Source organism: Gouania willdenowi, chromosome 12 (assembly GCF_900634775.1).
Source record: "Gouania willdenowi chromosome 12, fGouWil2.1, whole genome shotgun sequence".
NCBI lineage: Eukaryota > Metazoa > Chordata > Actinopteri > Blenniiformes > Gobiesocidae > Gouania > Gouania willdenowi.
The window spans coordinates 8796196-8813594 of record NC_041055.1 but is presented as its reverse complement, the minus strand read 5'-3'; the positions used below and the strand labels follow the sequence as shown (position 1 = coordinate 8813594).

The window sequence follows — 17399 nt, the reverse complement described above, 5'->3', positions numbered from 1 at the left end:
TCTGGTGCTTGAATGTGGTTTCTTACTAACGCAGACATGGACAACTGTCGGTCCAGGAGCCATACGTGGCCCTTAGTCTAATTTGTGCGGCCTCCTGCGTGAATGTAAAAAATGACACATACATACCGCGACAGACAAAATACACAAAAGTACTCCCAAAACACAAAACCAACTGAAAACTATACAAAAACACACCATAACACACAAACTGAGAAAAATATACAGTTATTTATTTATTTTTTTTTAAATCACAAAATAATATATTAAATGCTAACCGGAATACACAATATTGCTTTAAAAATGATACAAAATTACATAAAAACACAAAAGCACAGCAAATATACACAAAACGACTATACACACATCAAATATTTACAAAACGCAAACAAAAACGCATAAGATTAGAGAAAAGTATAAAACATGACTCTAAAAACACACAACAGAAACACACACACACACATATATATATACACACACATATTAGTCTATGTAAATCAAAGATTTATCAGACATCATCTACCAGGCAAGCTTTCCTTAATTTTACATTTTTGGCAGTTTGGTTATAAGAACTCTCATGTACATCATAGCATTTCTAAAACCTATTTTCTGCTAGTTTAGTTAGAGTTATGGTTAGTGATTTCTTGTCTTTGGTCCCAAAACTGTTCCAAAGTGACTTCTAAACACATTTCTGGTGTTTTACCCAAAAATGTTGGCAAAACAATGGTTGATGTTTATTTTGGGGCTTACACGGAAAGATCTGAATCCGACTGAAGTTGAATGTCCTGCAGAATAAAGTGGTATCACAGGGAATACTGGGAACAAACTACAACAAAAATGGAGTAAAGCTGATCACTGACCTCTTTGTCTGGAGAAGAAACACAGCATATCACAGTAAGAATGAAGTAAGTAAGAAAATTACTTCTCTGCATCAGTCTACAGGACTCCAACTCCCACAGTGCAATTTCAGCCTGTGAAACTGTGAATTGCACGTCCCTGTGGATGCTTAGTGGCTTCTCAATTTGCTTTGCGTGGAGCTTTGTATGTAAATAAGTAAAACACAAATACCTTTAATGCTTCAATGGACGTTCAAATCCTGACATCAGCAATATGTACAGCACACGAGGAAAAAAAGACGTTTGGGGATGAAATAACTAGAAAATACGGGGAGGGAAGAAATATACAATAAAATATTGTAGTTAGATTGTAATATCTGTAAGATATAAAATGGCATGGTGTAATGTTGTTTTCAGATTAGCAGTAGTCTTATTACGGTATAAAGGACCATAAAAAGCTTTGAATGGACAGATATGCAGACGTGGAGCAGATGAAGAAACATTCCTGAATTTAGTGAACCTCTGTTCCAGAATCAGACCCCGCCTCCAGCCACGCCCTGATCGACGACCGATTGCATTTGATGATTAGCACCATCTTCAGCCAATACCGTGCCTACGCTTGAATGCTAACTGAGCCAATTGGAAGCTGTCTAACATACGACTTCCTGTCTGGATTGAATTTTACATTGTATAGAGATGACAACTCTGGTGCTACAGGTCCATCAGCCTCTGAATTAAAATGTTTTGCAACTCACAAATAGTATTTTTAATAAACAACACTTTTTTAGCGTATGATGCAAATGAGATAGTGGGCTTATGTTGTTTTTCATTTAGATTTTTTTTGTAACTATTCCTGTTTGTGAATTTTAATACATTTAGGAATTTCCTTCATCTGAATTGAATTTGCTTTTTAAACATTATATTAGAGAATACATTCACTATGTTATGGTCTAACATTTCAATTAAAGAATATTCCCATAAGTGCACTTCTTTCTTTATTAATTATTTTTGGGTATTCACCTTTAACCGTATTCTGAGAGATTTTGCTACAAAGATGTGGATCAAAGTATTCAAATGGATGACTGATTCTCCATCATCATTCTGGAGTTGGTTTCCTTTCAACTCTAACAGCTTCCACTTTTTTTCCAAAAGCTTCCGATAAGATGCGGAAATTTGTGCCCAATCATATTGTAGAGCATTTTTTAGGTCAGGCACTGATGTTGGATGTTACGGCACGGGCTGTTCCTCAGGAAATGCCATATCAATCAAAAAGAAGCCAAAAATAATCTTGTTGGAATTAATACGCGGATGTCAGTGAAACTTCAAAGGAAACATCAAAGCGATCGGCAGACGCCTCTGACGAGGACTGGCAGTTAACAGTCGAAACGTGTCAGGACATTAAGGTGGATTTCCTGAGGAACAGTTGTCTAAATAAATGAAACCTTAACATTATTTTCTGAAAGAAGAGAAAAATAATCTTGTTGGAATTATTACGCAAATGTCAGTGAAACTTCAAAGGAAACATCAAAGCGATCGGCAGACGCCTCTGACGAGGACTGGCAGTTAACAGTCGAAACGTGTCAGGACATTAAGGTGAATTACCAGAGGAAGAGTTGTCTAAATAAATGAAACATTTACATTATTTTCTAAAAGAAGACAAAAAGAATCTTACTGGTACAGATTGAGTCATGCCTTGCATTCTCTGCTTTTCTTCTCACATTTCAAGCTCTAAAAGGTACTTTAAGGTAATCAGGTTAGAATTATCCTTCTTCCAACAATGTAATCACCTTTGAGGTAAATATCTATTAAACGCTGATGTAACTGGACCCTCCCTGTTATTTGCTCCCATCATCCCAATCCTTTTCAGTGCTGACATGTTATGTTGCGTATCAAGCATCGTTCTAAGTTACTTAAAGTCACTACAGCTCTGTGGCAAGAGCACATCTGTACGTACGTCATGAAATGATCCGAACCCTGGGGTTACACACTTGGATACGTTGGAACGGCTGATCTCTTACTGATTAACTGTAAACATGGTGAGAGGAAAGCAGTTTTGGTCAATGATTGAGGAGGTTAATGTGTAGGAATGACTGAACCGAGGTCAAACTCATCGTCTTAACGTGTCACTAAGATCAGAACAACAATTAAATATTATTTACAAAGGCTTTACATGATTTTTATAATTGACTTTTTGGTTCATATCATGAATAATTTAAACTTTATAGTCATAGTTTCATTGTACATACAGTATATGAACATGTACAATGAAACTTTGTACGACTTTCTCTGTATAAAAACCTTTAAAAGGCCAACATCCAAACAATAACAAGACAAAAGGTAGGATTGGACTTGAACTGGATGGATCTACCAACCAGAGTCAAACCCAGTGTTGATGATTGGATCCACAGCATAGGTGATCATATATAAAGGATCAAAGCTGGTAAAGGCCAACACGATATGGATCATTAACGATTTTCATCATTAATGATATTTCATCAAATCTTGATCCCTGGACAAAGAGTGCACGATATTATGATGCAAATAAAAAATAGAAACACTTGGAAATTTTATACAACATGGAAAACATGCCAAATATGAACATAATAAATTATCAACAGATTTAGAGTAACTTTATGGCCACAGTCGCATCACATGCCATTTATCAACAATCTGATCAGTAACACAGAAAGAACAAAGGGTTTGTGTGTTTTTGTTGTCATTTTGCTCTTTTTGTACATTTCTTTTGTTGTGTTGTTTTTTTTTTTTTTTAAGTGATTTTGTTGTCCTTTTCTATATTTGTCTTGTTTTTTTTCTAGTTTTGTATGTTTATTTTGAGTAATTTGTGTAAATTTGCTGCTGTGTAGTGTATTTTTCAGTCGTTTTTTGCTTTTTTTAACTGTAATTTTGTGTGTTTTGGAGTCATTCTGTGCTTTTACTTTGGTGGTTGCACAGTTGCCCTTGTCTGCTCTACAAAATGATTATTATTAAAATCCCACAAAAAAATTTGTCATTTGACAAAAAAACCTAACTTTGGGTTTGTCACGTTGGCAAGAATAAAACAAAAATATCCGTCGCTGTTATTGACAATTATATTAAAGAAACTTGGGCAAAATAATAGCACAAAAATATTGCATGTTTTCCAGCATTCTTTATTCATTCAGAATGTTCAAAAATAGATTTTTACAAAGGCAGTGGAATTAAAACATTGTTTTGGTCAGTGCCGGATCGTCAGGAATACAAACCAACTTCAAGAACAATGAATTCAGCAGATTGTTTCAAATGTGTGCTGCACAGTTCTCTGCTGGAGTTTGCAGCTAAATGCGTTGATATTTATGAAATCAAGGAAATAAAAGTAGAGCAAAAAGCAAAACTGGCCTCATAGCGTAACAGCAGTGAATACAGTACAAATACTGAAGGAAGTAAGGCAAGCATGAAAACTGTACAAACAAAGACAACAACAGAACATTCTTATGCTAATGGCTCATCTTAACAACACATTGACAAACTAATAATGCTTTGTCAACTGCTTCCTTTGAAAACGGTCACAATATCAGCAAAGAAGGCTGGACAGGAAAATGTTGCTTGTGTAGTTTTTTTTTTTTTTTAAATGTTGTTAAAATGTTTAAAATGCTGTAAAAAGCATTTAAACAAATGCAATGAGGAATATGTAGAAATTTAGCTTAAAGCTGCTGGAGACAAACTTTTTGGCTGGTTTTTTTATCAGATAAAAACAGTTAGGCCTTTATTTAGTTATATATTTCAATTAAGTAAATGACAAGTTAAAAACTGTTTAAAGTAAAATGAATTAACAACAAAAAGATGAACAAAAAGGAGTAGGAATCCTAACTAATCCTAACAAAATCTCAATCATAACTTTTAATGTGAATAATCAATCAATGCAATTTAATACACACACAGAAACCATGCAATAATTGTTTTTTACATTAACCATGCCTCCTTTTCATGTAATGTACTATATCCCACAACTTATTTTACTCTGAATAATAAGCGAGCATCTTGTGCTAATTATTTATTAACACACCTCTGAAGAATAATTTGTTTATGCTTCTTTTTAAATAAAATTATGCTCAGAATTATTTTGAGGCGTCTAAAGGTGCGTTCACACCGAAAGCGACCGCAGCGCTGCAGTAGTTTCCATCGCCCTTGATGTGTCGCTTCCTCATAGCGGTGCTTTTTGGTCACTCCATCTCTTCATTGCTCTGGTGACGTGATCACCAGGGAACAGTGTGTGTGTGTGGTGTTGTGCGGGTGTGTGTGTGTGTGTGTGTGTGTGTGTGTGTATGGGTGTGTTGAGCCAGGACAGGGAAGAGAGAAAGAGGGAGGGTTGATCACTTCTTTCCCTTCTTGCTCCGCTTTTACGGTGTAAATGATCAACTTACAGAGATATGAAAGGATGAGTTCACTCAATGTGCTGTGATCAGTAGTTACTAGGGATGTAACGATTAATCGTAAGGCAGTTAAAAATCGATTCATAGGTACCACGGTTCACATCGATGCTCTGAAAATTGAATCGCAGTACTTTTTTTTAATCCTTCCAGAAGCGGACATGGCGGGCGGAATCTGCTACTACTTTTTTTCTGGCCGCCATTTACTGTTAAACATCCTCATAAATGATTTTTTACCCCTTTAGCACCGAAAGAATATCTGTAATATTACGTGAATATCTGTAAAAGTCACGTTTTTCTATTAGCTCTGTCTGCTAGCATAGCTTCTCTTCTTCACTGGCGGAATATCTGCATGGTTTTCAAGAAGTTAACCGCTTGAATTTTGCCCCGATAAATTGAGGAAGTTGTACAGCCCTCCACTGCAGCCGTCTGCACTGTAGCGGGAGGGAACAGGGCGGGGCTGCATCCTCCGCTCTACAGACAGTGAAGGACGAGGGAGTTGTCGCTTGAAAGCGCTTCAAAAGTTCCGATTTTTAACCTTTGAGCGCCGACCTCGTCGCTCAAATTACACGTTACGTCGCTTTAGATCATTTACATTTATTTTAATGTAATCGCGATGCTTCAGTCACTTCAGTCACGTTCGGTGTGAAAGCACCTCAACTGTTTCACGGTTTAACTCTTAATGGTAAAACAGAAGCTCGTCATTGTTGTACAAACACTGCAAACCTTTAGATCATTTGCTCAAAAAAAAAAAAAAAAAAAAAAAAAAGGAAAAGGTTGAAATTCCCACTACAAAGTTTTGTTCACTATGATAGAAAGTGATTGTCTCCAGCAGCTTTAAATGGAGTGGCCATAAGTCTTGGTTAAAAATTAGCTGATATTTTACACTGATAATCATTAATTAGATCCATCTAATGCTTTATTGAATAATATTCTGCTCATGTTTGTGGGTTATTTGGTTAGTTTTACTACAGTGTAAAACTATTATTATTATTATTACAGTTCAACACAAATACAGCTTAATGACACCCATTAAAGGAAGTGAGAGGTCAGCCATGCCATGAACTGAGTTTACACTGATTAGCTACAAACAGCTTGTTTCTGTTCTCTGAGGTCAACAAACCATTGACTCAAATCCACAATAAAAAACAAAGCACTGCAACTTAAACACTCACAAAGTTTGTTCATCATCCAAATAATAAGAATTACTCGCCCATAAGCTTTAAATACTGAGTTCACAGAGTCGTTCTTTGAACAATGGTATTCACAGTGATGGTTTATGCTCGTCTTAAAGGATTTTCATGCAGTTTTAACAAATAGAAAAAAGAACTAAGGAAGGCAAAAAGAACATTGAACATTCAGGCTGTTGAATCTGATTGGACTGTGAAAACAATCTTCAACCAAAACTCTGTTTACATATTTATCATTTTAAAACACTAAAATGTAGCACATTTCACTAAATGATAGGGTCTCATGCCTTGATGGGAAGTATAGTCTTTCAAAAGGATCCAGTTTCTGATTCTAATGTAGTCTTGTCAGTGCAATGAGGTGCAGAAAGCGTCACTTAGCTGCTGCTAGCTGCAGGCGGACACGGCTGGCTGTGTCTGAAGTGCATGATGTGCACGGCCGTCTGATGCCACCAGTAGAACATCACGACCACCAGTAAGTGCCACAACTGGTGACTTGCACCCACGTAGTTCACCTGGCCTGGAAGAGGAAACCACAGACAAGCATCGGGAATGAATCATATCAGCTGATTTTCAGGCAGCTGAACGACCTGGTACTGACGAGGAAAATACAATAACAGTTCAACAGTATCACACAGCACACTTTATGATCTCTAGTGAAATGAAAATCATGAGGGCTGCGTCCGAATACTCCCTCCTATCTCCTTTCCTATCCACTGTTCCTTCACTCCCAGAAGTGTTTAAGTGGTGGCCATGATAAGGAGCGTTCAAATTCACTTTAAGCTGAGGAGAGAAGGCTCAATGCTTCCTTTATAACCTCCTTTAGCCTAGGAACCACTGATGCATCCTTTACCAAAAGAGACAAGATAATGCTGACCCACAATTCCTTGCAGCGACAACAGGGACACGCACACCCGAGCGCTAACGGAAACTCGCGATGACCGACAAGGGGTGGCGATCATGTACGTTACCAATGCAATAATGTGCCTTGAACAACTTTAAATGATCTAAAACCTATATCTTATATGTAAGCCATGTTATCAGATTAAAACTGATATAAAAAGACATTATGTTTTATTCAACATAATTCATATTTCTGAGTGGAAGGTGAGTGTGAGCAACCATTCTCAATGTCACGTTCATTTAGCTGTGATTTTATGTCATCAGAAAGTGTTATAAATGCGCGTTTCACAGAGATACAACTTACTCTTGGAATGTTTCATGATTTCCTGTATTTTTCCACACGCTCCTTTTTAGGCCTGCATGTAAAACTTTTAAATGAGCAAATTAAGCTGTTCATGTCAGCATGAGCAGTTGTTTATCTCTACATGTGCGAATGTTGACATCAACATTTAGGACCTGTCCTACGAAGCTGGATTTCCTCGTCTCGCTAACTTCCAGGATTTATTCGGTGTCCAGTAATACGACGCTGGCTAACTTCTCACCAAGCTAAATCACCGTGGTAACATAGGTTGAACAGAGTAAAAAAGTCCCGCCCCCTGACCGACCAATCAGTTCTCTTGGTCAATCATTTCATTTCCTGATGACATCTCAACAAATTTTCAGGACATCCCACATACAATCAATAAGCACACTGTAAATTTTGAGTTTGATCGGATTAATTAATATGTTTACAAAAATAATTGTTTTTCTGATGCAATGGTTTTTATATTTGTTTATGTTACTAGTGAAAAACTAATAAACAATAAATGATTATAAGACACAGAGGCAAGCTACAGTGGCCTCATGTAAAGGATTCTCAATATTTGCTAGTGGTGAAATAACTCAAAGCTGGGGTTCAAAATAAAAATGAAGACGTCGTATAAAGAAAAATTGTTTAATATCCCAAGAAAGAGTCATCTTTATACTATAAATCAAAACAGAGATTAGATATATTTTTTTACATTCCCACATGCAGTTTGGGTCAATGAAATAATGAAAATTGTAAAAAAAATAAAAATGAAATCGGATTTCAAAAGACTGTCACCCAATAACCAATGCATATATGTGACTAATCCTTAGTGATGTAAACAGTCTATGTACATAGCTGAGGCACATGCAAAGTTGTTTACTGAAGGCCTAAACAGGTTCCAGCCCTAAACCCCCAAAAACTTCTTTCCAATTTTGAGGGGCTGGCATGTCCACCAAATAGGATGGAGATTAGATGTCTTTGTATATTCTGAGGGAGTAGGTGGAGCTATATTACTATACCAAATTTCATTTTCTATGTAATGGAGTTCCTGAGATATTGGAGGCTGAAAATCGAAGAAAAATAAGGTAACAATAATCAACCCATACCCCCTCACTAAAAATGGTCATATCTCAAAAAGTATTCACCTGATTAAACAAGTGCCAATTGATTGTATTGAATAATCACGGTACAATTTTTTAGACCTAAGTGCATTGGTCATTTGTTAAAATGACACAAAATGACACAATGATGAAACCTACCTGACAGTATCATCTCTTCTATAGTATCACTTCTATGTTCTTTTACTATGTTCTTTTCATGGGTTCATAACAAACCATAAATAAAGCAGTTAACAGAAGTTCAACATTTACAGCGGAGCTTGAACTGAAAACAGTATTTCTCTAAATAGCAGGGATAACTTAAACCCTAACACAGACACTCACTGAGCTCCAAAGTGAAATAACAACTTGCACAGTTTTCTAATTACAGTCTAAAATAAGACTGAGTGTATCAGTGTCTGTAAAGACAGATGAAATAATGTCTGGAAGAGAACAGCTTCAATTTTCCAAGAGTTAAAACTGACATCACAGTCTCACACCTACACAGCAGCAAGGTTTACTGAGGTGAACCAATGTTAAAGGTAGGGTAGGCGATTTTCAAAAACGAGCATGATTTTGAATGTAGCCTCCCTGACGGCTCCGCCTTTACCATCCTCGCCCCTCCCGTCTGTGCTCAGTCTCACTCGCATGCACATTAGAGGTCAGAGGTCACAGCAGGTTCACAGGTGTTTTAATGTAACACACTGCACAGCTCAACACAACAGCCAATTCAATCAGAACATACAACTAATAAACACTGATGTCAAATAGGATTTTGCACACAAATCAGCACATAAAGCTGATGAATGGTAAATGGATTATATAACACCTGTATGACTACACTGAAATAGTCCCAAAGTGCTTTACAATATCAGCTCATTCACCCATTCACACCCCAATGAGACTGAGCTGCCATGCAAGGCGCTGGTCAACCACTGGGAGCAACTTAGTGTTCAGGGTCTTGCCCAAGGACACTTCAACACATGGACAGGTATACACTGGGATCAAACCCTCAACCTCTCGATCAGAAGACGATCTCGGTCTTGCCTCGGCTATGTTTGAAATCACATACTCATACTAAGTCTGACCTCAAAATGAGTATTTAGTGTGTTTACATTAAGTAAGTAAGTGGGAGACAGTTCACCCATTCTTGTCTCCCATGTTATTTGTAACTGTCTTTCCATGTTTCCTTTGGACGGGATGATACTGACATGTTTGTACAGCACTTTGTGGTTTTTACCTGTGAAAAGCACTCTATAAATAAAGTTTACTTACTAAATATCCAAATTTAAAATTTCTTTGATGATCCTTCACCTGATATTTTTCAAAGAAAAAAAATCAGAAAACATATAAACAATAATGTTATGAATTATCCAATAAACAGTGACGCTGAGAGAATATAAACAAAGTGATGTATGGAGATATATGATATATCAAGATTTCTATTTTGGAAAAAAAAACGACCTATGAAAATATATTTCTTTTTGAACGCTCATTTTTGTGTAGCTACAGAATTCACTCACACATGCTGACCCTTGTGGGACATGTTCATATTGTGCTTCTAGTTGTTTATAAAAGTGTCTGTGTGGTATTTTTTGGTCCAGTAAAGTTGACCCAGAATCCTCTTTTCAGTCAAATTTTGTTAAGAAAAATATTGTTTATTTAATATTTTAAATTATTTTGTGAATCACCTTTTTGAGAGAAAATAATGAGATAAAAATTTTGACCCATATTGCCTGTAATGACATCTGATTAGGGAAAGATGATGAAACGGAAACTAAACGGAAAAGGGTAAACTGAAAAGGAATTGGGTAAAACATTTTAAATAGAAACTCAGAGGTTCTATAAGAGGAATGGATGTTTGTGGCTGAACACAAACCAAAGAAAGAGAGTTTTGAAATCACTGGTTGTTGCACAACTTCCACATGTCTCGTAAAAACTCCAACAAAAGTTCAAACTCACCAGGAAAATATCGCTCTGGGATCTTGGTGACATAGAACAGGAATGCAGATCCAGCTATCAGGTACATTACCAGGATCCGAGGCAGGAAAAGCTACACGTGGTGGAATGAAACAGAAACAATCCATTAAAAACCAGCATGTTGAGCGAGAGCAGCAGCATCAGCCTCACCAACCTGCACCAAGTCAGACATGAATCCTCCAGTGAGCCACACCCAATGACACGCAGGAATTACGCTGATGCCCGCCACACAGAAGAAAATGGCCATCCGTATCAGGCGCCAGTCGTTGCTAAGGTAACGGGGGTGGATCTGGGCGCAGAACACAGCCAGGATGAGGGAGAGCACGGTCAAGAGGTACACCTGTCGCCAGAACTGAGCAGAGAAACAACAACTGTACGTTAACACATAGCGCAATCACCGACAGCTGCTTCATGGAGGCGTTCCCACGTACAGCGTTACAGTAGAAGGCGTAGAAGATTCCTGGAACGTAACAGCCCAGGATGCCCACAGATATGCCTGCGTAGTCCAACGCCAGCCATCGACGGCTCGTCTTTTCTGATCGGTGGCAGGAGAACAGGTGGTACCCCACCGAGCACAACATACACACCTGTAATACACACACAGCACCGCATGATGACAACTGAGAACAGGAAGAGAGTCAATGAAGAGTTTTACCAACATATCTACTAGGGATGTAACCATTAATCGTAAGGCAGTTAAAAATCAAATCATAGGTATCACGGTTCACATCGATGCTCTGAAAATTGAATCGCAGTACTTTTTTTTTTAAACAGCAGAGGGGGCGCTATATATCCTTCTCGTCTAAAAGTGTAGGCAGCGGGCGGATCTGCTACTACTTTCTTTCTGGCCGCCATCTACTTTTAAACATGTTCAGAAATTATTCTGTACTGCTTTAGTAACGAAAGAATATCTGTAATATTACGTGAATATCTGTAAAAGTCACGTTTTTCTATTAGCTCTGTCTGCAAGCATAGCATCTCTTCTTCACTGCAAGGATATCTGCATGCCAACTGACCACTGGGTTACCAGCGCCCTCTGCTGGTCCAAAAATATGATGTAAACAGTGCAGACTGTTTTTTAAAAAAAATTTTAAAGTCCAATTGTGAAGGCACAAAAAACATTTTCAGTTGCACTTTTAAAAAGAAAAGGAACTGCTATGTAGTTTTGCATTGTTTACTATAGAACAGAATTTAAATTAATAGGCTTCTTCTTTATTTGTATTATTCCTTTATTTATTTCATTCGCGATTTATTTTTAGTTAAATTGCATTGTTTTGAATAGTTTATCAAAGGATTCTTTAGACAATTAAATATAAAAGAAAAATAGTACAGTATTTTCTAGTTTTTTTCCCCAAAAAAATAAAGGAAAATTTGTCTACAGTCCCATTTTGTAAAATAAATCGTGAGAGAATTGTATCGTAAACCCAGTATCATGAATCGAATCGTATCGGGAGTTGAGTGACTCGTTACATCTCTAATATCTACACACATGGACAAACTAAGATTAACTAGCAGATATGTAGCAGTACTAGGCTAAGATGTTCACTTGTGGAAGAAAGCATGAAAATTTGTACATGGATTTTTTTAGTATGCTGATTCCATTTTTAATGGGATCCACGCTGGCAAACCAACAATTCCCACTCAAAATCAAGAAATCCAAGATGGTCGCTATCCATATTGCCAATTTGGATATTTTGTCATAACTTTGGTTTTATATGACATAAAAGCATGATCTCAGTAGTGATTATAGGTTTTCAGGGTCATGGAATTGAATAATATGTCCTAAAATTCCGTAAATTGTGCTCAGAGCAAGATCCAAGAGTTATAGAGGGTTGTCAAATTATGTCAAATAGATGGTGGCCATATTGGATCTCGCTCTATATGCAAGATATAGGATTTTAAGCCATTTCATCACAATCCTTGTCCCCAATAACCTACATTTAGCCACAAAGATCATGTTTCTATGTCAAACAAAACCAAAGTTATGGTTTGATTGAAATTCGCAATACAGATGGCAGCCATCTTGGATCTTGCTCTGAGCACAATTTATGGTATTTTAAGATATATTATTGAATTCCTTGACCCTGAAAACCTATAATTCACCACTGAGATCACGCTTCTATGTCAAATAGAACCAAAGTTATGATAAAAATATCCAAATTGGCTAATACGAATGGTGGCCATCTTGATTTTTTGATTTTGAGTGGGAACCGTTAGTTTGCCAGTGTAGATCCCATTAAAGATGGATTCAGCATACCCAAAAAACCCCATGTACAAATGTTCATGCTTTCTTCCAGAAGGGAACATCTTTTTGACACATCTGCTAATAAAAACTGCTGTTAAAAGCCTTCATCAGCTGCTACACAACAATACAACACAAACACTGACTGTAACATGTGCTTCTACTGTCCTCACTCATACCTAAACACATGATGGGACGTGGAGATGCTGCCACGGCATCAAACCTGCACCAATCAATCAAACTGTTCCAGCAGATGATGGAGAACAAGACAAATGACAGATAAATACAGACTGAACACACTGAGCTCGTACTGATGAGTTTTCACCAGAAAACAAGTGACTGAACATCTTGAATGTGTTACAAACGGACAAATATGTCAATTCCACCAATAATCCCATCCAAAATCTCATGCCGTGTGTTACGGTCCGTCTCGTGATCATGTTATCCTGTGACTTGACAATGAATGCAGAGCTTTATCTGAAATTTGTTTTTAATGTGTTCTTATGAACAAGTGGTTCAGATCTGAAAATGTCTCACAACATAATCTCCCACGATTTTAATGTAATCCTCCTGTTTTGTAAATAATCTGAAACACATAAAAGTCAAATTAATGACTTCATTAACCGTATTTAGGAGGTTTGGTACGATTTCAGGAAGTTTAATAGCCTGTAAAGTAATTTATAGAAGGAAAGATGATGAAACAGAAACAAAATAGAAAAGTGTAAACTGACGTGAAACAGAATTTGAGAAATTTTGAAACAAAACAAAAAAATCTGAGACCGTACAGTTTATAAATTAATCTGGCTTTTGTTTTACCTGAAAGCAGAAGAGTCCGATGGCGTAGATCACGTAGTCTTCTCTGCTGGCTCCAGATGACGGCAGCACAGAGGACACGTCATTGATCCCCAAAGAAAGGAAGAGCAGGAAACCTAGAAGATGGCTCCATATGTTCACCGTCTCATTGGACAAAATGAAAATACTGCAACAGGAGAAAGAAACATGGATGAGTATACACTAACATATCACACTATATCTGTAGAAGAAATGGTCATGGGTTGAAACGTGTGAACCTTCTCAGGCAGAGCTTGGAGGGCAGGTGAGCTCTGTAGCCGTCGGGTGATGTAAGGGTTTTCCGGAGGAGGAACAGGGGAATTTGTTCATACGTGTACAGGCGGATCTTCTGAGGTAGAAGAATGGGCCAGTTCTGATAGCTGCCCAGCTCTATGTAGTGTGCAGTCTTCAGCAGCTTCCCAGGCATCTTCTTCAGCAGCATGATGTTCTCAGGCTCCTCCACAGGCAGCTTAAGGCTGGGGAGGGATCCACAGGACAAGATGAGAACACATTGAAAGATGGGGGAACAAAAACTCCATGCAGCTTCTATGACATGAAGAACTATAAGGGGAAATAAAGGGGAGAGGTTGTTGGGGTCCATCCATAAAGTCAGCATAATGATGGTCCATTGTTCTATAAATCTGCGATAACCACATTTATTTATTTATCTGATTAATATCCACTGTAATCCAGGAAGTTTAGGATTATTTGGACCAAGGCTGGGCGATATAAACCAAAACTCATGTCTTAATATTTTTTATCAAAATGGCGAGATGCATTGACCATTTTAATTCAAATGAAGACTTAGCAAAAAGACAATTCAGGGTTAAATTTGATGATGAAAAATGACATACAGACACATTTATTAATAAACAGTTGCACCAAATGTACCACTTTGGCTTTTTCTCCTATAATAATGCATCTTACCGTGCTTCTTAATAATGTTCTGAGATGTAGTGAAAGCAGTGACTCCTAAAACAAGTATTTTAAAACAATATATACATTATATATAGGCTATATTGTAATTTTCGATATCACCAAAAAAGAAAACACAATACATCTTGAGTCTTGATATATCGCCCAGCCCTAATTCGGACCCCAGTACTAGTATATAGTCCATGTTAAAGATGTAAATCCTTGTTTAAATCAGAAATAAAAATGGGTTAAAAGTGACTAAAAATGGTGAAAAATGTGGTGAATTGGGATTTTAAAAAGCATAGAAACTGGTTAAATGTTGCAAATTAGAGAGGCCAAAAATGGACAGAGAAAGTTGTAAAAAGTGTCAATATTAGCTTAAAAGTGGCAGAGATGGGGGGGGAGGAAGGTTGTTTGTAAAGTAATTCAAAAAGTAGGAACAATTAGTTTAAACTGGCAAATAATGGGCATGACAAATCGTAAATGAGGCTAAATTGCCAAAAATAAGCATGAAATTTTGTGAAAAGAGGTTAAAGTGCTAATAATTATTCAACATATATAACATTAAATGGGAAAAGTGGTGGAAAGGGGTTATAGCGCCAAAATGTCTTAAAAGTGGAAAAAAATTGCAGAAAATACATTGAAATTTGACAGAGAAGTGTGAGAAATGAGAGTAGTGAAGCAAAAATGCATTAAAAGGAGCAAAAAGATGGCAAGAAAAAGTGATGAAAATAGGTTAAAATATGACAAGTTTCATGTAATTGCAAAAAAAGGGTAAAAATAAGCAAAAAATTGGGCTCAAATTGTTCAAAACATATTCTTAGTTTCTTGAAGGCATCTGATGACCTCCTTCCAGTGTCTCGCGACATCAAATAGGGTCCCGACCCCGAGATTGGGAACCCCTGCATTTTACATTTAAATAAATTCATAACGATATGTGTGATCTGCAGACACAGTTAATGTATGACGTGTCCTGGATCAGCCCCTCCTGTTCCTTCATGAGAAGTTCAATCTAAGGCCAATAGTTTGTGGGCTCAGTAGAAAGTCTGTTTATGTCTAAAAACAGGAAAACTGCTGACTCGAACTAGAACTTCAAAGGATGTTTTGTTTGGACGTTTAAACAGCTGACGGAGCACTTTCTCAGGGATCTGTGAGCAGTTTCATTAGAATCACCTACTTTTCCCTGCCTGTACAATCCCATAATAAACGGAAATCATAAAAAAAGATGATCCGTCTCATCTTTTTTTTCCTTCTCATTCTCACTTATTAGCCAACAATTAAGTTTTCTGAATCTTGAATCATTAGCTGTTGGATCAAACAAACATGTCGGTGGTCTTTAAAGTGTGAGACGAATAAAACTCAAGTTATTTGCAATCTGTGCAACACTACAGTACCGTGGGGGGGGGGGGAATACTTTTGTTGATAGTAAACAGTACACAAGTATGTACAGTAAATAAACGCGTGGAAATTTAAAAGGTATTTAGCAAGGGAGAAAGGGAGGAAAAAAGAAAGAAAGAAAGAAAAACATGCAAGGTAAGAATATTTACAATGTAAATAAATGTACAACAATAAAGTTGCTCAAAACTGAAATATCAAGCATGGATGAATCGAAAAAAAGGCAAAACGCATCTGTTTAACAATGAACTAGTGTACTTCTCCCACGGCTGTAATTAATTTTTGTCATTAAAACTTCAACGAAGTCGACAGAAACGATAATAATCAGTGATACATCTAATCGGCCTATCGATTAATCAGTCCTTACAGTCACAAGTCTGTTAACATTGAAGTGGTTCTCGTGTTATCTGATGACCAGCTGTCATTAATTGTTTCTGATGATATTTTAGTTACTAATTGCACATTTCATTTGGTCAAAAAAAAAAAAAAAAGTATTAAAGTGTAAATAGATAAAATTAGACAATTCACCTCAATGAAAAAGTCAACGAATGAAACGCAGCCGGTGCTACAGTTCAGCTCGTGAACGTTTTAAATGGTGACCCACTTCCGACGGATTGTCGCTTTGCTGATATTAAATACACGTGGAAACGCTTTTTTTGTGTTAAATCTTGTTGGGGTTTTTCATTCTCTCTTTAGGGGTTTAATTGTCAGACAAATTAGTCAGAATATTTTGTATGACTGGAAAGCACAGAAACGCTGTTTATATGGTAATGGTTAGCATTAGCACACCTCAAATCACCAGTCTGAACCATTATATCATAAACAGTTCAAATAGGTTTGTCGGTTATGGATTTAAATGGTCTTCATTGAAACAGTGAGAGTCAGTCATCATATTCCAGTAGTACCAGTTAGTCAACAACAGCATGTTGGTAGCAGTCAACGCTAACCTTGACAGGCACTGGAGCAGATAAAAGGTGTAAAATATGACATGACTCACCATTTAGTCGGACTTCTAACGTAATGTTTCGGGCTGCTAAGCCCTTTTCAGAGGACTCTCACGCTAACATGATTTTTAAAATTAACATAATTTCCGAGTATTTTCCTCGAAAGAGCTAGCCCTAGCCCAACCACAGAGCAGCAGAGCTTTCTTCTTCTGTTTGATGCCGCTGATCAAGATGGACCGTCCACATGCTGCCCCCACCTGGCGACCACATGGTACTACAAGTCTAACCATTTATTCCACTTCAAAATAAAAGATTTCTCTAAATCAAAAATTATTTTTTTAAAAATCACCAACCTCCAGAGTTTAGTGTTCAATATT

The 17399-nt window shown here is 37.1% G+C and overlaps 1 protein-coding gene across 1 annotated transcript; it reads right to left on the bottom strand.

Annotated features, from left to right (window-relative positions):
* Positions 1 to 5626: 5626 nt before the first annotated feature.
* Positions 5627 to 17232, bottom strand: paqr3b (progestin and adipoQ receptor family member IIIb). Its single transcript, XM_028462936.1, has 7 exons — positions 17076 to 17232; positions 14008 to 14244; positions 13754 to 13916; positions 11127 to 11282; positions 10850 to 11047; positions 10678 to 10768; positions 5627 to 6946 (listed from the first exon to the last, which is right to left on the bottom strand). The coding sequence occupies exons 2-7, from the start codon at positions 14208 to 14210 to the stop codon at positions 6804 to 6806; spliced, it is 954 nt and encodes a 317-aa protein (XP_028318737.1). The 5' UTR covers positions 14211 to 14244; positions 17076 to 17232; the 3' UTR covers positions 5627 to 6803.
* Positions 17233 to 17399: the final 167 nt, after the last annotated feature.

Coding starts and splice junctions, on each gene's coding strand:
- paqr3b (XM_028462936.1), bottom strand. CDS start 14,210: ATGCTGCTGAAGAAGATGCCTGGGAAGCTGCTGAAGACTGCACACTAC. Junction 11,283..13,753: donor TCGGACTCTTCTGCTTTCAG/GTAAAACAAAAG, acceptor TGTGTATTACAG/GTGTGTATGTTGTGCTCGGT. Junction 11,048..11,126: donor ACGCCTTCTACTGTAACGCT/GTACGTGGGAAC, acceptor TTCTCTGCTCAG/TTCTGGCGACAGGTGTACCT.